This window comes from Myripristis murdjan, chromosome 13 (assembly GCF_902150065.1).
Source record: "Myripristis murdjan chromosome 13, fMyrMur1.1, whole genome shotgun sequence".
Taxonomy (NCBI): Eukaryota; Metazoa; Chordata; class Actinopteri; order Holocentriformes; family Holocentridae; genus Myripristis; species Myripristis murdjan.
The window spans coordinates 20,667,881-20,692,331 of NC_043992.1; the positions used below are offsets into that span (position 1 = coordinate 20,667,881).

A 24,451-nucleotide genomic window follows, 5' to 3' on the forward strand; every position below is an offset into this window, starting at 1 on the left:
ATCGTGTTCCCAGTACCTTCTATAACACAGTGTTCTGGTATGGGGATCTGCTGCGTCATGTCTCTACAGAACTCCCTGATCTTCTCCATATTGTCTCTTAAGTGGATATACAGTCTGTCAGGTTCACCCCTCTCCTCCTTCTCTCCATCCTTCTCTCTCCCGTGGCCTTTCTCAACGTCCGCCTCCTTCACCCCTCTGTCCATGGCAGCGGTGACGGGCAGGCAGACGTCACCGGTCGCTTTCCTCTGCGTAGACGGGGCTTCCTGGTGTTCCGGCTGCTGATTAGGCGAGGTGTCCGAGAGGACGTTGTCAGGGCTCAGCTCCCCTTCTCCATCCTCCCCATTGTCTGAGTTGATGGAGCGTGAGCGCATGGCGTGAAGAGCGAGACTCTTTGACCTACGAGAGACCACAGATTATTCCATTTTCCATTCCATTATTTCCATTTTCCCCCCAAAAAAATTTCCATAGATGGCCTATACCAATAACAATGGGTAACAATAAAATAGGAAAAAAAAAAAAAAGAGATCAGTGGCTACTGTGCATTGTTGTAAGAAAACTCATCTGCAAAATAGTTTAAAAATGGTTGCCAGACCATTGAGAGACCACAGATTAGATTGTAAAATGATCTCAGTCCTGCAAAAACCTCAGCTTGTATTATTTAAGATTAAACTGTCTGGTTTGTGCATTTTTGATATGTTATGACATATTTTCAGTGGTTGGTGCCATTGGCTGACAGTTACAGTGAAAAGTGATAAATTTGGAGGTTTAAGTTTACTGTGGCGAATCATGCAAGCAATGCACTAAGAGGTGATGTAAAACAGAGCATTATTCTATTACCACTAGAATAAAAAGGCAGTAACACATCTTCGTAATAAGGACACAATGCCATAAATAGAAAGACCCTATGCAGTTCAGCATCATTGCAGAGAGAACATGTTGCTAGTTTAGTGTAGCCTCTGCACACGTTGCTATGTCTCCTAATGGCCAGAGCTTTTGTGCTCACACACTACTGCAATTCAACGACAACGTGATGTTATAACACACGACTGTCCATTCCACACTTCACAGCCCTAGCTGGGAGAGTCCAGTCTTCGGAGCGAGGACCACCGTGATTCTCCTTTCTCAGTCCCGCAGCGCCTGTGTGGGTCAGCCTCACTAGGATGGCTGCGATCCAGCTGGTCTTTCACACCGCCACAGCTGCACAAGTGCAACTGAATAGTGTAAGTGCAGTGTAATATTCATTATAGCCAATCACATGATGTTGTTCATGTTTTTTTTTTTTTTTATACTACTGTATTTCACCAATTAATCGTCCGGCCGCAAATAGCCGCCTGGTTCTTTTAAACGCCTGGGGTCTGCACCCATTTTGCGTATTAAACGCCCACCCGAATAACCGCTGGGGCGATTATTTGCATTATATTGAGGTAAGCCAAAATAAGGCTATTCACCTTATTTTTGCAGAAGTAAACAGTTAGCCGCACAATAACTGTGCGGCACTTCCGTTTTCTGTCAAAATTACATACGGTTTGCACTATGTTTGTATGTACAGATATGTTTACCTTATGCCTTACAGTACTTTTGTACTAAAAAATATGCTGGATGGTAACTGTCATCACAATAATGGCCTGGTGCAGGTCTGTGTAAAAATAAATAAAGACCTGCAGCAAACAGCCACCTGGTTCTTTTAAACGCCTGGGGTCCAAGTTGATTTTGTGTATTAAACCCCCGGGCTATTAATTGGTGAAATACGGTATATATATTTGTTGCAAATTAGATATTGGTGTCATCTTGTGATTCCTGGGGACTTTTGCCAGCAGCAAACACAGGACACAGGAGTTGGCAACACGTCTGAATCAAACATTAGGCCTACTCCCAGATTTCTGGCCTCATGGGTGCACTGAAAACTTAAGAAAACTGAAGTCTGGTTTACACAATCCCCGTGTGCTTCGGTCCAAACACTAAAACACATGAAAAAAATCTGAAAAAAAAAAAAAAAAAAAAAAAAAAAATCCTCCCTCACTATCTTCACACATGTCAAACTAATATCTGATTCTACTAACGTTACTCTACTTCAGCCATGGCATTGCAGACATTGTGGATTTGCTAGCTAAGATAAGATAAGATAAGATATGCCTTAATTAGTCCCACAGTGGGGAAATTTCTCAGTGTTAGCTTCAAAGTTATGCCTGGGAAAAATAATCACAATAATTTTAAAACTCGGGGCAGGATGTGGTGTAGACGCTGAATGTAAACCAACCTGTTGAACCTCATCTCCCGCCGTTCCTCCCTGGCAGCCTGGCCCAGGCTATAGCGTCGCTGGGGGGCAGGAGAGTCTTCATCCACCTCCTCCTCCTCCTCCTCCTCCTCCTCCTCCTCTTGTCCTCCTTCCTCCCCCATTTTCTCCTCGAAGGCCTGGATCTTCACCTGCAGGTGCTGCTCTGACCCCCTTCCTCCTGCTCCCGGAACAGATGCACATGGAGATGGGGGGCGCTCCTCCTCAACCCTGCAACATATACACACACACACACACACAAAAACACACACACACACACACACACACACACACACACACACACACATGCACACACACATGTGCACGCTGAACTCTCTCTCACATTATAATGCTTTCTCATTCCATCTCTCAGCCATGCTTCGGCACACATTATTGTGGAAACACACACTCATACACACACACGCACACACACACACACACACACACACACACACACAAGGTCAAGCATTGGAATGTGGGTTGTGTGGGCACGTGAGGCCAAATCAGATCAGATAAAGCTGGACAGACAATCACATTTGGATGGGTTTCAATGTGCTTGTTCTCTCCCTCCCCCTTTGGGTAACTCATTTTCTGTACCTCTTTTGCTTTCTCACAGTGACTCTCTCTCTCTCTTTCCCCCTCTCTCTCCCTTTTGCTGACTAAATGTCACTTTCTCCCCCCTCCCTTTGGTGTTGTTTTTTTTATGCCCCTCACTGTGTCTTGTCTCGTTTGCTCTCTTACCAAACTAATTACTCTCTGTCCCTCTCTATCTTTCGTTCTTTTTCCACAAGGGACCTTTTTATCTCCATCAAACATCCCACTTGTTTGCTGAAACAGGACGTCCAACTACCCTCTTGTTGTTTTCCCTCTGTCTTCACCCCCTGCTCTTTCTCTAATAAACCATCCTGCCTGTCTCTGTCTCTCTCTCTCTCCCTCTATCTCTTTTCCAACAGACCCCAAGCAAAGCCTTTGGAAGCCACTTGTCTTGCACACAATGTTCTTATTTTGGCGAGAGTGCAGCGTGCCTTTCCCATGCTGCAGCCAGCTGAATCCCACGTACTGCACATGAACACACAGACCCGCTCACAAAGCATGTGTGTGTAGACAGACATGCATGCACCGCATACAAGAGCACATGTCGTTATGGACTCACACATATTTTTTTTTAATATATTTGAAGCACTTTGAAGGTTTTTATACAAAATGTAGCAATAAGTGATTACTTGTTTTGGCATTTGTGGGTTCCCATGACAATCTGGAAACGTAATCTGATATGGCCTTTTTGGTATTTTAATAGTGTATGAATAGCAGAATGTGGCAGTAAAACCAGATTGGTTTTAGTATAACAAAGGGCACACTGCATGTTTGGGCTCAATATGTGTATACTGTTGGCTCTAAGCAAGATCGCAAACATGACCTTTATACCAGACATGGAATAAATTTTTGGGATTTACCATATCAGAACAAATAGAATAATGTAAGATTAGTTGTCAGGTACAGAATAGTACATGATATTGAGTTTCAAATAATTTCTGTGACTCAAAAAGGACAGCATGTCATCTTGAGTCCACACAGGCCTTCAGATCAGTCTCAAAAGTGCATCTAGTCCAGTTAGACCTCTTGTCCTACATCACTTTACTTTTTTTTTTTTTTTTAACTCCAATAAAGAGAGGGCTCACATTAATAAAAATAATGAAAGATACCATAATATCATTTTAAATATAAAGAGTGCATATGTTAGCCTGTGCAGAACACACACAGAGCACAGACTACATAGTGAACTGCACAGGTCACCTTTCAATAATATACACTCCATGGCCACTACACCTGTACAGTCTAAAGCAATTCAATATAACAGCTCTGCCATGAATTCTACTTTCATGAAGTTTATAATGTTTTCTTTTTGTTGACAGAGTTGCAAAAGTATAAATTCAATTACATGTTTATCACTGCGGTCATTGTTAAAGGTGGTGTTCTACAGAAGAGCATTCTATTAAGAGATGTTTATAATTTTTCAGTCCCCCATATTTACATACAGGAGGGGGCAGAATAACAGAAACACCTGTGAATATACTGCAGCTCAGTACAACACCACCACCAGCTATGACCTGGATGCTACAACATCTAACTGAATTCTACCTTGTGTGCTTTGTGAACATCTAAGTCTTACTTTTTACTTTGCTCAACAGCTGTATCCATCTCAATTTATTTAAAATTTAAGTTTGAGTCGGGCTCATTAATAGCTTAGTCTAATCTGCTCCTCTGTGTTGGGCAGCACAGTCCATGGTGGGGACCACAACAGAAGTGATAACAGAGCGAGGGGTAAAGTAGTATTCACAGCACCCCCTCCCAGAAAATAGTTCCAGCGTCCCTGGTTCCTCCTAACCTGCCGTGAGCAGCTGTGCTTTCCTCCAGTCGTCTGCCCAGCAGTCTGGCTATCGCGGTAAATGAGTTGCTCATCCTGTAGATGTCTTTCCCGCAGCCCCCCAGTAAGGTGGGGAAGCGGTCGGTCAGCGCTCTGATCTCCAGCAGCAGCGTGTGGTGAAAACTGTGCTCCATGCTGCCCAGCAGGGACACCAGGTACACCAGAGAGCTGTGAGCATGAGCCTGGACAGAGGAGAGGAGACAAAGTGGGGAGAGATGGTCAAATTATTGTGATCCATGCTACCTCTGGGCCCTAAAGTCAGAAACACACGGGCAGAATAAGAGGAATCAAGTGAAAATGTTGGACTGCTAAGTTGTTTAGCCTCTGCAACCCTGTCAATACAAATGTATGCTGCAGGGCCGAGCTTTATTCATATCCATAGACGTTTATGTTAAATTCTAGTGGAGACCCCAAAGTTTCCAAAAGTTAAAACATATGTCCTGCTGGATTACAGAGAAAGTGTATAAAATGATGCAAATGACATCTAGATGTTTTCTATTTGATGTAATTCTTCAGCCATAAAACAATGTTGGGTTTGATTAATTCATTCAAAGTGTGAGGCAGCTTCATGACACACAAGTGTGGTGTCCAGAAATATTTCACATCAGGGCCCTGTGTGGTTACAGGAATCTTGATCGACTAATTTCCAGCTCCAGGCTAAAGAAAATTCCTGGAAATGTTGCTCCCTGACTCTATTCTGCAAGTGTGAACAAAAGCTGTAAGATCCCTGAGTCAAGTGGAAACTCTGTAGGTGGAAATTAATGGTGTAAATAAGGAAAAACACTAGCCTTGACATTTAACATTGGCAGACTTAAGAAATAATGAATTGAGGGACTTCAAAATTCAATTAAAAGAAGGGCAGAGGGAGAAAGAAAGGGGCTAAATGTTGTGGATTTGTTGCAGTTTGGTGTTTTGTGTAAAACTGTAATCTGTATTACAAAAAAGGGGATGAGAAAATGTATTTCCCTGCTGAGAAAAAAAAAATCCCAAGACCTTTTGCTTTTTGTTCATTTCTAACTGCATTTGTTTTTAAGGTGAAAATTACCATCATTTCATGGTTGTTTTCATTGTTGTTGTTGGTTTTTTTGGCTGAATGGGAGAAGTGAAGAGAACAAATGGAGTTTGCAGGGTGACAAGAGCGCTGTTGGAAAGGAATATCAGCATTCAGCACGTGTCGTATCGTTGGATGTATGTTGGTGGGGCAAGAGTGAACATTACATGTCATAATTAAACACACATGTCCTTCACATGGGCAGTCTGAGGGGCTGCTTGTAATTTATTTTGCTGCTAAATCATGACAAACAATAATAAATACAAACACATGCAGCTGGCTCTCAGCTTGCAAAATATAAATATTCTCCATTTTCCAAATGGCATTATTCTCCCTGGCCTTTGAAAAAACACACAGAGACATGCATTACATCATTCTCAGCTTTCTTTTTCTGTAAACCCAGCCTGCCTCAAACACAACCTGTCCATATCTGGCCTCAAAAAATATTTAAAAAGGTCTATACCTTCAGTATGTATATTTTTCATTCTCACAGGCAGCTTCAAATCTTTCTCTTCTCCATACTTGCCTTCCTAATCTACAAATGGCAAATTAAAAGAATGTTCTGGCAATATGCCATAACACACTTGAACCAGTTATTAGCTGTCTGAGTGCATGTAAGTCATGTAAATGTGCCATGTGGTTTCATTTATTCTCTCATTAAAGTGAGAGCTATTTTATCTGAGAAAAAAAAATATTCTGGAGAAACTGCAAAGCATTTTGTTTTGCTTATCGGTACACTAGGCAAAATTGTGCAATAAAGTGGCTAATTTAAGTAAGCACTGGTTAAACTCAACTTAGTCAAATAAACACGTAAGCTTCCAGCAAGTCCATCCCACCATGAGAAACATTTACACTTACCCTTCAAATTTCATGTTAATTTCACCATTTGGTCCGTTACATTTACAGGGTCTTCATTTCAAAACAGTTCTGCATAGTAAAAGCTATGTTAATAATGTTTATACAACATGATGTTACCCAAGGATAGCCATGCTGTCAGTCGTGAAACAGGCTGCAACGTAATCACACGGCCACCAAAAGTGCTTGTTTTGCCACTTTTAGAGGACGTTGGATGGGACATCATCTGATGGGCAAACTGTGTAATTACACTGCAGCCGGCTGAGGGGTTCATGCTCAATGCTGGATCGACTTCAAACATTTTTGTCTCTATTAGTCATTTGGACCCCAAAAGATGGACAAATCGGGCCCAGGTTGAAAAGCACTGAAATTATCCTTCAAGGTTAATGGCACATCTTTGATTATCTCACATAGAAAACAACAACAACAGAAACATACTCTTTTTAACATGAAAGTAATGCTGTGTGTGTGGGGACCCAACAGAAACTGAACTAAACTCAGTGTTGGGCTGTAACAGTTAACAAGCACAGGCCCTTCTTTTCGACCCCAGGGTGGTACAAGAGGAAAGATCATGAGGTCACCAGAAGTGAGAGGGTTCATCCTCTGGGAAGCATGAATGTACTCATCAACTTTTATGGCAATCCACCCAATAGATTATAAGGTATTTTGTCTTGGAGTTAAGAGCTGAATAGACGGACACATGGCCAACCTGGCCATCCTTTGGCCAGTCCTGCCAAAGGGGCAACATGAAAGCTTCTACATAAGACATGATCCACTAACAGCTGTCATTAAATGGTTGAATGAAAGCACAAGCCTCTCTTCCACTCTCCTCTCACCTTTTTGTTCTGAGCGTCTCCTCCTCTCCTCTTATTCACACCGCAGCATCTCCTCAACCTCTCATGTGGGGTTTAAGACCAAGACCACAGCCCGATTACAAAGCCCAGTTACAGCCCAGGACTGAGTTCAAAGAGTTGTCTCTGCTCTCGCTGTGAGACAAACTTATGATTGATTGATAGAAGGACAGAAAGATGGAGAGAGCGGCAGCCAACCTGTGATTACAGGTGTCAACCCCATCTCAGCAGGACAGAGGAATGTATCTACTGAACAGTTTGGACATGTTTCACTGTGCTGGGACTCTCAGGTGACTAAATATAAAAGTGGACACTAAAACCACCAGAAAAAAAGACAGAACTTGACTCTAACTCTATATCCTATCAACATGCCAAGTAGGTATGTAAGAGCTGGTAAAAATTTTGGACTACAAAAAGGATTCAGCAGGTTGCAGGTATTTTCAAGTGACCTCATATATTTTAGGTGAATGTAGGGCACTTGTGTACAAAGTTTCAGGCTTTTATTACTGTATGAAGATGGTTTGGACTTGCTGTGATACCAAACATAAAAAGAACATTCGTCAGCTTCATCTTAGAAGTGATAAAACATTTTGACAATGTTAGGAGTCTGGCAAGGTTTATGATACTTTCCGAAAAGTAGATCAAAATCAGAGCATTTGTCTATCAAAAAAACAAAAAGCAAAAACACTTAACACACTCAATTAACACACACACATATACATATATATATATATATATATATATATATATATATATATATATACAACCTGGGCCGACAAGTGATGGAAACATTCTTATGTAAACTCTTTCGACAAATTCTTATATAAGATCTTCCAGAAAAAGGACAGTAACAGAGAGCTTGGGGACAGCACCGAGGAACAAAAAACCAAAGAAATCCTGAAACTACCAGGAGACTAGCTCCGTGCTGTTGTGTTTGATTATGAATTGTCACATTCCCCAAAAAATGATGGCAAAAGAACAGAGGCTCCTCCAAAGTGGCGATTTGACAGCACAAGTAAGGATTTGGATGAGGAACTAGCTCTTTCTGCCTCACACACACACACACACACACACACACATTTCACAAATAAACACATCCTCTGAGACAACAAACAATTTAGCTTGTCCGCTTCTGTCACTCCATTATTATTATTCCAACAACTCTGAGAGCCAATCTGCTCCAGCAGTAGCAGATGTATGTGTGTTTGTGTGTGTGTGTGTGTGTGTGTGTGTGTGTGTTCATAGGTATATAAGTGTCTATGTGCTTGAGAAATCTGTTGAACAACTGCATTTAAATGTTGAATGATTCCTAGTTGACCATAAAAAATTACATAAAAATGGAAAATAGAAAAAAACACTGCAGTGGTCCAGTGACAAGCCAAATCCTGTCTCTGCTCTCTAACCTGTTTTTCTTTCTCTCTTCACTGTTGTTTGTTCGGTCGCTTGGTTTCCCTTGATTGTCGATCAGCACACTGATCTCCCTGCTTTCCCTGGAGCCACAGTCTGGCACACAACCACCAACTCTTTCACTAGCAAGCCCCCGGAGATACCAGTGTGTGTGTGTGTGTGTGTGTGTGTGTGTGTGTAGGTGTGCATTAATGTGTGTTTTCCTTCCCAGGGAAACAATTAATCACTTGCGACAATCATAGAGAATCTCGGCAGGGATGGGTAAACTAACACAAATATTGTATAATTCAATTTCTATCTGGCAGGAAGGATAAAGACACAAACAATGAATTCTCTGTCCAACAGAAGCAATATTCCCTCATTAAAAACCTTGAAATATTTAGCTTCTCTTGTCAAAAATGTCACATCTGACCACAAATGATGAAACATGACAATTACAGTGGCTCTGATACAGCAGAGCCAGTCCATGAAAGATGTAGCACACCTTTTTTTCCTTTAATTTTGAGTAAATCCATGTCTCTGAGAAAACAGCTAGGTTAAATATGTATGTGTTACTGATGTAGTCCCACCTAACCTAGCAGATTAATTCCCTTAAGGGGGAGAGGGAAGCCAGTAAGAGTGTTGTGCAATCCAGTTAAAGGAACGTACAAGAGTATCACAAAATAGGAAAAAATTAAAAGGGGCAGAGGGCGTATTAGTGTGTGTGCATGTGTGGGCCTGTGTGTATGTGTGTGTGTGTGTGTGTGTGTGTAGTCAGGGCACACACACCGACCCACAGGAGGCATTCTGCACTGCCATCACCAGGAGGCCTCAGCAGAGGCATTTCCCAGAAAACCATGGGTTATTTTCCAAATGGTTCCAATGTGAAGAAAGACAGGGCACTGAGGTCCGACCAACTCTGTGTGTGTGCGTGTGTGTGCGTGTGTGTGTGTGTTGAAGTTGGTTGGCAAGTTTTTGGACGCAAAGTTTGAGGAGGGAGCTTTCGGAGGAAAAGATTGGCTGAGACAGAAGGAAACAGAAAACTTCATTATGGTTTCCAACTCCACCATCTCTACATGCCTGTATATTTACACGTGTGTGTATGTGAGTGTGTGTGTGTATATATGCATATGGAGGGAGGGGCCACAAATCATCAAATACATGTCATATTTTCCCCTTTTCTTAATATCCCCAAAGTGTCGTTAAACTGCCTTAAATGGATCTCAAGAGAAAATGATGGAGCCTTCACACCCTGTCCTCCTGTTACCTTCACCTCACTCACAAACACACACACAGACACAGACACACACACACACACACACTTATAATCCCTCTGCGCCTTTTTCATATAACTTTCTTTCACCGATGCCCATGTACTCTCTGCCTCTTTTTCCTTCCTCTGTTTCATCACTCAAAACTTTACTCTTGATGTCTTGTCCTTCTGCCGTGTGTGACGAAAGGGAGAAGGAATGAATGGCGGCTGATAAAACAAGAGTTTAACTGCATGTTGGAACATAGGATTTACAATTTCTTTGTAGGAAAACACAATTTGGCTGAGGCTGGAGTTATTTATCATGAAGCCAGTCAAGTTGTGTCAAGCCCCAGTTCATGATTTGATGTCATATGTCAACCTCCCACAAGCGATCACAACTGAATGCAGGATCACCTCATCCTGTACAGTGTGACCCAGGAGTGTGTGTGTGTGTGTGTGTGTGTGTGAGCCTATATGTTTATGTACAGTACCGTGTAAGTGTGTGTGTGAGTCACTGTCTGTGCAGTCTGTGCCCCCACACCACCCCTCACACCTCCCTCGGCCCATCAGTCAGCAGTGACACCACCCTGTGGTTTGGTGAACTAGCTGGGTTAATTCATCCACAACCACCAGCAGAGAGCTTGAAACAAAGGCGAGGAAGGGCTGAGGCGCTTCCAAAAAAGAGCTGTCGGGGGAGAAAGTGCGGCCAAGTGCACGGCCAGCAGCTCTTTAACCCCGCACTGACCAAAATGAGCTGCTTGGGACAAATTCAGTTTCCCACAAAATGAATTTTGATGTCTTTCGTCATTTTACCAAAGGTGTAAAATGATGGTTTAATTACATCTGAGAAGGCGCTTTACTGAAAAATGGATATGATCCATTATAAGGCATATTAATCATCATTCTAAACATATGACTCAGGACTTTAAATGGTCTCTCAATAAAGTGCACTATTATTATTATTATTATTATTATTATTAGTGGTACAAAAAACACACATGCGCAAACATTTCATGCATGGGTGACAATACGATTTAAACATTGTCATCATGCATTTAACGCATGCTCATATTTGAAAAAGCTGTTTTTGAAAGACAGTGATGTCAGGAGAGCATGCTTCCAAATCCCATACACTTTGCTCTGCACATTTTGTCCTCTCTGATGCAGCTGAACCTCCCTGCCTCAGAGCATGCAGAACAAAGTGTCTTTCTGCAGGCTCATGTTCCTTTAAGCTGTCTAATAGCTGCACAGTTAGGTTACAGCTTATACACTGTCTGTTCAGGTGTCGCTCACACAAGACACATGCTGACTCTGTGCATGGGTTTGTTTTGGGTGGACACTTTCTCCGCACACTGAGATAGGAGTGAGTCAGTCAAACCCTCTGGACTTTCTGGTCAGTAGCATATGTATGCGTGTGGGAGTATGTGTGTGTGTCTGTGTGTGTGTGTGTGTGTATGTGTGTGTGTGTATTTTATACTTGGCAGTACAACAGAGAACAAGTCAGGTGAGAGCAGTGCAGCCTTCCTCCATAATCATTAAAATAATCACTCTCTGTGTATTGTACCGTGCACATCTGTGTATGTGTGTGTGTGTGTGAAGACATTCACTGCCAAGCAGACTAAGTCCTACTGAAACACACAGTTCCGCTCTTTGTATCAACACCAAAGCTCTGGCTGTTGCCCACGGAGATACAGGCCATGGATTCACTTGTTGCTTCAACAAGATTTTTATCATCCAGTCACAGCAAAGCACAAGTGAGCAAAAGGTTTGGCTGCACAAAGTTCACATTTCACTCACATCACTATCAGATCATGGAAAAGAAATGAAAAGAAGTGAAAAAGGTTTGCATTATGAAACAGAAAAGGTGAGAAACTATAAAATGCATGAGAAATGTATTTGCTCTCAATTGTGCGATTAAATGAAAGCAAGCAAAAAAGTTTGAAATGGTTTTTGCTGTATTAAGATTATTTTTGATTCCACTTTTTGTTGTTTGTTTGTTATGTTTGTTTATGTTTGTCCACCTTTATAGCATATCTGTGTGTATAGATACAGAGATAGATAGATAGATAGACATAGATAGATAAATAGATATAGTTAAATGGATATAGATACGGATACAGATAGAGATATAGATATAGATTTGTATTTTTTAAGTGCTTATGCTTTTTTACGAGGATTCCAGTCTCATATTATCATCACAGTTTTAAACAGTCCGCCATGCACAGCTGAACAATATAAAGATTTAAAGGGTAAGGGTGGAAAAAAGTAACGCAGACATACATCATGTTCAAACGATGATGCAAAAGGGACATTTTCTTTCCAAATGTGAATGCACAGGAATATGATCTCATAAAGTCTGAATTAACTTCATGTGGAGTTGTTAAAAGCCACATTGGAATAACAAATGCATAGCATAGCTGAACTGAATAGAGTTGGAGGTGATGTGGTACTTTGTTAGAGTGCTTATATTACCTTTTTGTGGCAACTAATAATGTATTATATTAGTTCTTAAATTGTTGTAGTATATGAATACTTACTTTTTACCTTAGGTTGTTGTTGCTGCTATTTTTTCACATTGCTCACATTTTTGTTTGTGGAAACTGATGACTAAATAATCCCATGGTAAAAAAAAAAAAAAAAAAAAAAAGTCTTGCGTTGCATTTTAAAATTATAACCAATAACATATTTGCAAGCACATGACACATGCATACAGCATGTTTTTGAAGTGGGTAATGCTAAAGCATTCCAACAAGTTACTATTACTTAGGAATAACTTCAAAACTTGATACAAATCTAAATTATTTCCCCAGCACTGGCTTTAGATAAAACAGATGACAGAGAAGAAGAGTGATCAAGAGGAAGAAGGGAGGGAGAGAGGAGCAAAGAGATAACAGGAGTGCAGAAGAGATGGAGGGAGCGAGAAAACAGCGAACAAAGTGTTGGCAAGGGAACAGACAATGGACAGCGGATGCTGGGAAAAAAACATTTGGGGAATGATTAGAAAAATGAGTGAGTGAGTGAATGTGTGTCCACATGGTGAGCTATGTATGTGTATGTGTGTGTGTGTGTGTGTGTGTGTATGTGTGTGTACCCTGTGTGTATTTGTACCTCACTGATAATGCCCACTGCTCCATGGATCTTTGCCACATGACCCAAAAGGGCAGGACACTGCTGTCCCACCATCCTCAGCGCAGGGAGGAAGCTGACCAGTGAGGACGGGCTGGCCTGTGACACATCAACCAGTGCGCCCAGTAAGGCCTCAGTTAAGGAATGGTTGCCAAGGTAACTAACCAGGGAAGGGACCTGGGGGCTCAGCATCTGTGAGAAATAAACAAGAAAGTGTTGGGAATCATGACTTTCAGGCTTAATTAGAACAGTAGGCACATTCTGCCACTGTTAACAAATGCATGCTATTAATTGGGAACTAACACCACTCCAACTCACACGCACACACAGACACACACACATGCACACATAGAAACGGGCAGGGCAAACCCTCACAGAATAATGTGCCTATGGTGGAAAAAACAGTGGCCCAATGTGACTTCAGCGAAGCCCAGAGATGAGAGGAGTGACCTTGGATTGAGCTGAATACCCCAGCTGCTGTCTAATAATAAACAAAAGCTTGACTGTAAGACTGTCTGGACAAACTCAATGGGTGGCATTTCCTCCTCATTATCTGGACTGGTTGTACTGGACTAGACTGGAATGGATGGGACCAACAATGCTCACTGTTACTGGCCTTCCTCCTGCTACGTTATGAGTCACTTACTCAGAACAATTATCACGTTATTATCGGCTATCCATTCTTCAGGGATAAAGATTTTGACTTGTTCTACTGAAAATTAATCTGGTTATGTAACCAACCAAGTGACTCATTTAACAATAGAATAGTACTGGAAACACTTGGAAATGACTGATTGTTTATTACATGCCAAAAAAATATGATAGTCTTATTTGAATCTAGTCAAAAATGATGACTGAGTAATTCCCTTTCAATTTTAATGAGTGGATGTTTCATCTGTGGATGTTAATGGATAAGGTTGGTGTGTGTGTGTGTGTGTGTGTGTGAGAGAGAGAGATGTGCAGTGTCTGAGACACTGTTGCTTGAAGGATGGTAGACCTTGGCCTGTTCGTGGCGTTGTGGTTGGCTGGTCAGTTTCATTTTTTGGATACTGGATACCAGTTTAACAACGCATCATTCCCCAAAGGTTCATCAGATTTGACCCAGCAGTGATGAAGATATCGAGCATGAAGCTAAGGGCCCTGGTGGCGGTACAGTGGTGGGCCGATCAGATTGATAATCAAAATGCTGGACCCATAGAAAATGAATGAAACCGGCATCAGCCTTTCTGGGCCTTTGTTTCACAGCAAATCAGATTATTTCTGGCTGATTCACCTTGTCAAGGCAACAGCTGTAGCATTCACTGGTGTTGGCAGAAGAGTTTATTATTTAAAACATTTTGCAAGCTAATTCATAGCTTATCTCAGACTAATGTTAACATTAGTTTTAATCCCACTTAGCTGCATTGTTGTAAACAAAGTTAATGAATAATGTTCTGGCAAAGCCTCCATCAACCTAAATTCCTTCTAAAACCAACACTGAAAAAAAAAAAAAAAAAAAAAAAAAACAGAATCAAAATCAACAGCCACAAGTTTATTTTCACAATTCTTTTTTAAAATTTTCTTGTGAGGACAGAACATGTTTCCGTTAGCCATGCAACAGGTCTCCCGATGTAAACTCTTCTGCCGATGCGGTGACATCATCGAACATGTACATTTTGTTGCCACGGCAAGATGAGCCATCTGGAAATACTCGGATTTGCCATGAACCAAAGGCCAACGCCGGTTCCACCCATTTCAATTTCTATGACCCCAGTGTCAAAATCCATCATCCCCCCCTCCAAGTTTCATCCATAACCAAGCAGCAGAGCCTCAGACGGACAAATGGTGCCTGATTCATAGTCCCTTCCTCCATCCTCTGTTGTTGGAGACGATAATAATCATGGCTGGTTTTGTCTCACCAGGCTGTTACAGATGTGTGAGAATCCATGTTTTATCCATGTGCACTCTGTATGCCCCTTATCTTCAACAATATTCTGCAGCAGTCCAACATGTTTGATGGAGGGAATTCCTGGTGAGTAATGTGAACTCTGAATGTGCTGTTCCATTTCCTCATTTCTGACTCCGTTCCATTAACTTTCACTGTTACAGCACTGGCACGTTACGGGATTTAGCAACTTTGAAAGGGACAATGAGTAAACTTGCCATATATGAAGAAAATTCCAACTAGCAACTTTCAAAAGTTGCAACACGTGCATGCACATCAAAAATCACACACACACACACACACAGACACACACAAACACCTTTTTGTAAGCCAAAGACTCTTCATGTTACATATAAACCCACACACACACTTACAAGTGGATGTTTTTCAGCAACAATCTGAATGAGCCTGATCAGGTGTTGTTGCTCTGGTGACTCCAGCTGTGACATCATCGCAGTAAGGTTGCCTAGGTGACGGTGGATGGCATCAGGCTGTTTTGGATAGACTGAAGGCAGCACTCGTAACAGCATGTGGTTACCTTGTGGACAGAGGATAGAAAGATTCAAACTGTGGCTCTTTATTGGCATAAAATGGCAAAAGTAAAGTTTAAGGCATTAATCAGCACCCAGGATGTCAGGATATGATTTGACTGTCCTTTGTGCCATAATACAGGGTGAACCCAGACAACCAAGTGTGGTAAAAACTGTCCATAGACACTGACCCAAATGGATTGCAACAGGAGTATGTGTGCAACTGTCTGTGAGTAATTCTTCATATATGTCCTGTCACGGTCCAACATCTGTGTCTAGGAACCAAACTTTCTCCATTTGTGTCCATACTCCCTCAGCGATGCTGATGCGGGAAAAAAGAATGCCAGTGCTGACGCATGAGCGGATATAAAGCCATTTGCAAATCAGTAAGCAGCCCAACAAAACCCACAACATTACCCAACAGCCCTTGACTCACGTATCAAACATCTTAAAATGATTCACATCGCTGAACAAAGACCCTTGTCTTCAAATGATAGCTCCATTATTGCTGACATTTTTAGCTTTCCAACAATGGTTTTTGTGCTCCAAAATGAACCAAAAGCCATCAGACAACAAGTAAAATTGTTTGTGATGTAAATTTTGGGGCTAATTATACATGTCAAGTAAATGTGGATGCCTTAGACACCGCGGGGCCTAAAGCATGGGACTGTTGTGGATGAGAAAAACACAGGGAACGCCTATGTGATCAATGCCAAGATTTTTTGGTCTTGTTTGTTGATGTTCTCATCCTTATGTTGTTGACTGTTTTGGGTTTTTTTGTAGTCCCGTGTTTGAGAACAGGGCGAACAGATGAACAGATGGATGGATATAAATTTGGCAAAATGTAACTTAGATGTCAGTCACTTGCTTTGAGTAACATTAGTTGAGCAGAATCGATTAAAAGACCAGTTAGCATAAGCACAGTGTACGTGTCAAACAGTAAAAACAGAAGAAACTTAGACGTAAGACTTCTAGGTGTGTGTTGATAACAGCTGTAGATAGGGCTAGCCTGGCTGACGCCAACTGTGTGAGACAACAAGGAGTCATCACTTTGAGTCTGGACAGGTTCCTTTCATTTGCCAGCATTCAGTCAAATTATGAGCACTGGTTTTGAATGGGTCTCATGTTTGAATTCTCCCCTCGCCTGCCAGTCAAATGAACATGCATTGCCCCTCTACTTGCTACACCATCAGCTGTGATTGTTATCGTGATTTGTTTCAAACCGGCTGTGTAATAAGCCTCTAGAGAGAGGTGTTAGTCAGGTTACAGGTCTGTCCGTGATGGAAAGATAAATGTTTGCCAACTAATATGAGAGGTCAAAAGGGTGTAGATAGGCATGCAAAGACAGACTCTGTATGCGCTTCAACACACGTCATATTCAGTGAGAAATTGAGAAACAGAAACTGATAATGGGAAGGTGAGCAGGTCAGCTTCTGCTTGTAATCGCATCTGTCTCAAATGAGGAAAACTGCAAAGAAGGAAATTCCCCATCCTCTTATTCCACCATAAATCGTCACTGCTTTTCAAAACCAAGCCCGGTGTTCTGCCAACCTTCACTTGGTAATTATGTAGTTTACTATTAACTTTTTCAGTCCCATTGTTCTTTACTCATCACATTACTGTCAAATACATCAAAAACTTTTACAATTTAAACAATGCTTTTTTTCTCATGCATGTCTTTGCATTGACAATAGAGGGAGTGGATGATTTATCAATAACATATGGTCTACTGTATCACAACATGCATTGAAACATGGTGTTTTTTATGTACCTGGTTCCTTAGCTGATCAAGGTGAAAAAGCTGCTGATTCTATAACTTGCCTGGTACTTTAAATGTTCAAACATGATAAAATCTTTAACCTCCCTCTTTTTATCCAATATCAAAAATGTATTTATCTATGTTTTGCCTGCTATACAGTTGCTGGTATATCTCAACCTGGAACAGGAACTGAAGTAAACCATCCCAAACCCCATGTTAAATAAATAGTTTCACACTAAGGTACATCAGTTCACAGCTATAAATCATTTTAAGCACAGGCTGTGTGCACAAAGCATACTGTAGTTGTAAATCTGTTACCGCCAACTGCTACCATTCAACAGAAAGGACATACTGTGCCTAACTGGTGTAACTAATGAACAGAAAAAGAAAATGAAAGTGGGTAAAAGAGGGGAAGAGAGCATATAAATGTGTAGCTGATGGCCACTGGCTCTTCCTGGTGTCCCTTTCTGTTAGTATTATCTATAGCTAGACACACACATACACACACACACACACAAACACACAAACACAGACACACACTTGGCCGCTATCAGCCAAACCTGCAAATAAACCACAACAACGAAAGGAGTTCCCCTGGGCAATGTCTTTATAGGTCCTCTTTGATGTTCGTATTTAGATACACACACACACTCACACACATGCTCACACACCCTTTCCCTGCACTTGAGACAAGAATCATCGTAAAAAAGCGACAGATACAGTGACTGTGCAGAGAGGGAGTTAGTAATGACCGTGAAGTGGAGGCTGTAGATTTACAGGTCTGTTCGGTGGAATGTTAAAGGGCAGGAGGAGACGACAGTCTGCACAGGAACACACTCAAGTGGAGGATTTATGGAGCCCTAATACTGCACCCTCAGGCACATGCATGCAAACATATCAACTACATATGTGTGTGTATGCATATGCGCTATGTATGTACTGGTGAGACAAAATCACTGAAAATACACTCCTGCACTGGCTTCTTAATGATCCTCATTTTGTTTTCATTACTGTAAAATATCCTTATTTCATTCTCACTTGTGTCTCCCAAAAGGTTACCACATCTGTAGCTGCTGGGTCAGCATTAGGCGGTTGTGTGTGCGTGTGTGTATGAGTGACCTTCATACCTTCATTCCAGCATACACCCAACGTATCATTGTGACCAACAGAGCTGAGTAAAATATACTGTAATGACCTTTTCTGTTCTTCAGCACACAAAGGAAACATTTGTGAGACGCTAAAAAAGAAACGGATTGAAATAAAAAGGTGGATCAGATAAAATCCACAGATTCTGGAAAAACAGTTGTGTACTTTTTTATGGAAAATGATCTTCATGAAGCTGCTGGGTCATCTATGCTGCCATTGTCCCTTCACAATAAGATACTTTAAGCAGATGAATTTTGCCTCCCAGAAGGCCATTAAAACAGTCATGAGGAAAATGCTTTTCAAATGCTTCCTTGTTGTAGATATTACAAAAACTGTGATGAAAAGATTTTACAACCCGTACCAAAGGACAAGAGCACAAGCTGAGGTACCAGCACGAGAACTAATGTGCTAGAATCAAACTAGTATTAATAACTTTGCACGTAAGATACATCGATATAATGTTTTGAAATTGATTGTTTTAACAGACAACCCAACCCTCCAATTCTGTAAAACAAGTCAGGAGGCCCATATGGACGCAGTCATAAATAAATGCAGTATAAAAAGATGTGTAGAAGTGAAATCACAAGGTGGGCCAGTCATGTCTTCAAGTGCTTCAGCTAATGATGTTGATGATATTTGCATTTATTTACATTGCATGCCCCATCAGCCCTCCACATAGCATAAAGCTACATCACTTTCTCATTAATATAACATAGTGCTTTGACACACTTCAAAATATGCATATGTGTATTTTCACATTCCCTCAAAAATCTAATTATTTGAAAAATAAATAATAAATAAAAAATAAAAATACACATGCTAAGTTAGTTGATAGTGGTGGTAGGAAAATCATACATTCATATTTGAGAAGGTATCAGTCGATGTCTTGAGATAATTTTGACTTTTTCCAAAGGTCCCCTGTGAAAGTGACTCTTGACATTACTGAGAGAGCATGATCCAAAATCTTCTGCAGAGGAGATTATTGTTGTAGGCCTACAGGAAAAAAAATATCAGCAGAAGTGACATTGACAGGATTGTTTTGGATAGCTTTATTACTCAAATGTGTTTCAGCTGCTTCCAATGGCCGTTTAATGTTCGACTTCTTTAAACTCTAATGCTATGATATGCATGCATTTCCAGTGTGTCATACATCAGCCAACACCGAAATCCCCCCTAACAGCCACATGGGGGAGGGATGACAGTGAGATGAGGAAGCAGCAGACAAGTAAAAGCTCTCCCAGGAAGCCCATATCTTTACGATTATGTGCATTTTATTGAATGAGGAAATCCCCATTGCAACAGTAGAGACAGTTTAAAGAACTACTTCACGTATGTAAAATGGGTCTCTGCAAAGCATTATGGGTTTTTTTTGTATGTGAAAGTTATGTATGTTTTTATTTTATTTTATTTATTTATTTTATTTATTTTTTTTTTTATTTTGCCACATGACTAACAGTTAAAGAATCTAGTCAGCAATATTTCAGTAAACTGTGTATAAAAGCAAGCCAGAGCAGGTCCAGTAAATCTCATGAAATTATGAACACACACACACACACACACACACACACACACACACACACACACACACACACACACACACACACATCATTCACACACACAAACTCTCTCCCCTGGAGTGTTTAGACTGAATATCATCCTTCCCTGTAACCTACATACCTACACTCTCTGTTTTTCTCTCTCCTTTTCTGCCTCGCTGGTATGACCGAAAGACAAAGTGTTCAATCAGTTCTTATTATCATCTTCCTTTCATCCTATAGCTAGAGAATAAGAGAATCTCCCATGATGTTGGCCTACTCTCTGACAAGTCACAGACAGACACATTTGTCAGTCGCCTGCGCTGCCCGCCTAGTCAGCAGAAATGAACTGCAGATGTAAGCATGGCTGACACATCTGCATGCGTGATACTATATAGTCCCTTGGTGTAAAGTCACTTCTTGGTTGAAAAATAACAGCTTTGCCTCTGGAGATGGATCTTTTTTTGTGTGGAGGATCAGATAAGACAGGGAACTGACACATAAAAGAAAGAAGAAAAGAAAGGCTTCTGCCTTTGTCTTGCTCTTTGTTTGAAGAAGGATTTTGTTAGAATGGAAATTAGAAAATTCACCTTAAGCGTCAGTTTGGTTCACTGACTTGACACTATTCAAAAAATGTAAAATAAGCGAAATACAACCACAAAATTAAATTTTACAAGTGCAGGCGCTCTGCAGCTGGTGCCCCGCTGGCTTGGTGCATGTCACTGGAATGTAAGTTGTGAGAAAATGGGGTTTGTATATTTTGCCCTGAGGATGGCGCAAAAGGAAAAGTCATAAGGTCACCAAAACTAACAGGGTTCATCCTCTGAGGATCCACTTTGGCCAACAGGTGGCGCTACAGGAAAGGCAAAATGAAAATGAAGAGGAGTCTTCCTTTGGGGAGCATGAATGCATTCAACAAAGCAAATCATGGCAATCTACTTATTAAATGTAGTGATTTTTTTGTGCAAAGTTGACATTTTGGCCACATATGAAGTCACCGAAGTTGGAGCATGAATGTGCTTTCCAAATGTCATGACAATCTGCCCAATAGACTTCAAGATACTTTGTCTTAAAGTTAAGTGCTGAGTGGACAGACAGACGGTTGGATGGTTGAATGGACAGAAGGGCATGGTCTATGTTATATCATAATATGACTTTGATAGTATCTTGGAAAACCTAAGTCCCCAAATAGAATACCATATGGTTTGAATATGCATTTAACTTGCAATGTTTATTTTTTGTGTACATTTATTTTGTGTTTATGTGTGTATGTGTGTATACTGTGTGGTTTTCCCTTTCCAATCTGTTTCACTTAGTAGTATTATTGTTTTGTTTGAACAGGCAGATAGATTTGAAAAGACTAGGAAGCAGGGCTTAAAGGCCAAAAATTTTGGAAAGTGATTCTTTGGTTTCAGGATTGTTGGAGAAGCACATTACCGTGTCCGGTGATTAAAATCAGAAAAAAGAGGCCAACGCTGTAAGGAAAGTCTCCCAGCGGACACACTACCTCTCGTAACATTTCTTTTAATGCTATCATGTCATCTGTGTGTCTCCTCATTTATCCCTCTCTTCCGTCTGAACATTGTTTCTTTTCTTTGGTTATTCCCTCCTGCAGCTTTGTGAACTCTTCGCTGTATTGTACTGTTCTCTCTATGGGGCCCATAAAACTAAGGTCCAAAATCCTAACCATGTACTTGATCTTGAGTGCTGTGAAGAAGACCGACGGTGTTTTCTGGAATACTGTACGATAAAGGACAATGTGCAGCCAGCTGACCATTACCACAAAATAAACTCCAACAGGGTAATATAAGACCTTTCCATTTCACGTTGGTCATGTCCGAGTGAGGAAAGCCATATGATTTGACACAAAGTTTTCATGTTGAAAAGATTTCATTCATCTTCAAGGATCCACTAAAACAAATAGTAAATGGATTCTGTCTTTGTCCACAGCAGAAGTGGATTGCTAGATGCATTAACAACAAATCAGCTATATGTTAGCTTTCCACACATTATAGTCAACTCTGCATTACTATATTGTATTCTAGTCTGTTACTTTAATGTGCTATTTTTGTTTATGTGCTGTTCATATGCCACCTTGTGATTGTGATTTAATTTGATATCCATGTTATAAAAACTTTTTGTCTCCAGCAGGTGTCGCTGTTAATCAGCTTGACTAACGGTAGTAAATGAACCAGACTTTTATGAGCAGACTGATACATTAAACCTGCTTGAAATGAACGTCCAGAGCCACTGTCAGTTTCATTCATATTCATATTCACACAAACACACACACAGACACAGAAAGTTAACTATGTATTTCATCTTCCATGCAAAAATGGTATAAAAAGGACTGATGTTTGAAATAGATACTCTTTTCTGGAATATGATATTTTGTCATTACTACTTTAGAAAAAAATCACTCGAATTTGCATGAAACCATTCTCAGTTTCACTGCACTGTACTGTATCAGTTGTCAATAAAAGTCTAGGACCGACTGTGACGTCCAAGATTTTCTGTTGGGGCCGTTTCAGTTTCTGTAGGTGGTTCTTAGTATGTTCAGCCATGGTGGCTTTTACTGCTCATGCTAACTACCCAATTCTTCTTTGAATTGTTGCAAACAAACCGACATTTGAGTTTTCAAACTGTTTGCATTGCTGGAGACATAAATCCACTTCCTTTGAATCACACGATTTTCCCAGTAAAGAATTCCTGGACACCAGGAGTTTAGATCCACGAATGTACAAGTTTTTATGAACTGGCTTATAGTTTGAATCATTGTTGCATTATCACTTGGTGACAAAATATAGAAAAAAACACATTTATTTGCAATTTTTTTAGTCTATTTTTTCAGGGTTTTTTTTTTTTTTTTTTTTTTTTCCCTTGTTGTGTGTTCCACTGCTCTGCACAAAGCAGATTGAGAAAGCTGGTCAACTCTGATACCAAATGAACAAGTCTGTGTTTCAACAAAGAGTGAGACTCAGACAGGGACAGAGACAAAGACAGAGAAAAATGGAGATGAGGGGGTCATGGGATGAGAGAGTGAGACAGAGACAGAGACAGAAACCGTTAGACAGACAGATGGAGAGAGAGTGAGACAGGTTGGGGGGGTGCACGTGCGGGTGGGAGAGAGGGAAAATCTTCAAATCCCATGAGGAAGTCATTATTTCCATCCCCTTGAAAACAGAAACACACACTAATACACTAATACATACACACTAACACGCGCGCGCACACACACACACACACACACACACACACAAATAAATAAATAAACGGAGCGAAACGGGAGAACAATATGCCCATTTAGAAACTCCTGATGTCTGGGTCCTATTCAACCTTCCCTCACCATACACATACCTTTACACACACACACACACACAAGCACACACACCATCTCTGCATGGGGTGAAAATCAGGAAAGTTTGGGTTCTCCACTTCCTCCTTTTCTTCCATCCTCCCCCTCCTTTTCCTCCTTCGCTCTCCCTGTGAGTCGCAGGAGCTGCAGTTATATCTGATTACGACATACATGCTACCTCCAACGACGCATTACTCACCGCCTAGCTCGCTGTGGGATCTGTGTGTGTGTGTGTGTGTGTGTGTGTGTGTGTGTGTGTATTCCAGTATTTCTACACATACATCTTTCTATAATTCCTTCAAAGTGCAATCATTGGTTTTCACTTTTTTCACTGGTTCCCTCTTCTTTTAATTATTGCTGTTTTTCATTGCTTCGGGGAATATTTTAGGCCAGCACTAGGTTTGTTGTTAGAATTTGGATGACATTAGGGTTAAGGGGTAATGTTAAGGTTAGTTTAGGGTTAGGGGTTTAAGGTTAAGGGATGAGTCAGAATACAGTTAAGGCAGCTAAGGGTTAAGATTATGTGTGTAGTGGTGAGTGTTTACAGTACGGTTCAGGGTGAGGGAACGGAGGTTGTCAGCAGTAGGTTCTCACAAGCATAGTAATCCTAATGTGTGTGTGTGTGTGTGTGTGTGTGTGTGTGTGTGTCTGTTTATAGAGCCCGAGCAGACCCTCTCTCTGCCTGGATGGAGTATTCCTCATGGCCAGGCTTCCTGCCAAGGGATTGCTCAGCATTTAACAAGAGAGAGAGAGAGAGAGACACAGAGAGAGAGAGAGAGAGAGAGAGAGAGAGAGAGAGAGAGAGAGAGAGAGAGAGAGAGAGAAAGATAGAGAGAGTGAGAGAGAGAGAGAGAGGTGGAGAGTCAGCAGGGAGGAGGGACGAATACTATATGAGGGCAAAGGGTTGAAAAAGAGAGTGGTGGGACCTCCAGCCGTATAGAAAGTGAGAAAGAGAGGGAGAAGAGGAAAGACAGACAAGCAGAG

The 24,451-nt window shown here is 41.0% G+C and overlaps 1 protein-coding gene across 3 annotated transcripts in view; it reads right to left on the minus strand.

Annotated features, from left to right (window-relative positions):
- The window catches only part of veph1 (ventricular zone expressed PH domain-containing 1), a 91,714-nt gene that overhangs the window by 38,520 nt on the left and 28,743 nt on the right, over positions 1-24,451 (minus strand). The window contains exons 4-9 of one of the 3 annotated variants that reach the window (XM_030067810.1): positions 15,517-15,680; positions 13,201-13,410; positions 4,659-4,879; positions 2,258-2,503; positions 228-396; positions 17-152 (exon numbers count right to left, since the gene is read on the minus strand). In XM_030067810.1, the coding sequence (XP_029923670.1) occupies positions 17-152; positions 228-396; positions 2,258-2,503; positions 4,659-4,879; positions 13,201-13,410; positions 15,517-15,680 (1,146 nt within the window). Of the gene's footprint in view, positions 1-16; positions 397-2,257; positions 2,504-3,293; positions 3,308-4,658; positions 4,880-13,200; positions 13,411-15,516; positions 15,681-24,451 lie in introns of all 3 variants that reach the window. The other 2 variants (XM_030067809.1, XM_030067808.1) reach the window with 2 other exon arrangements.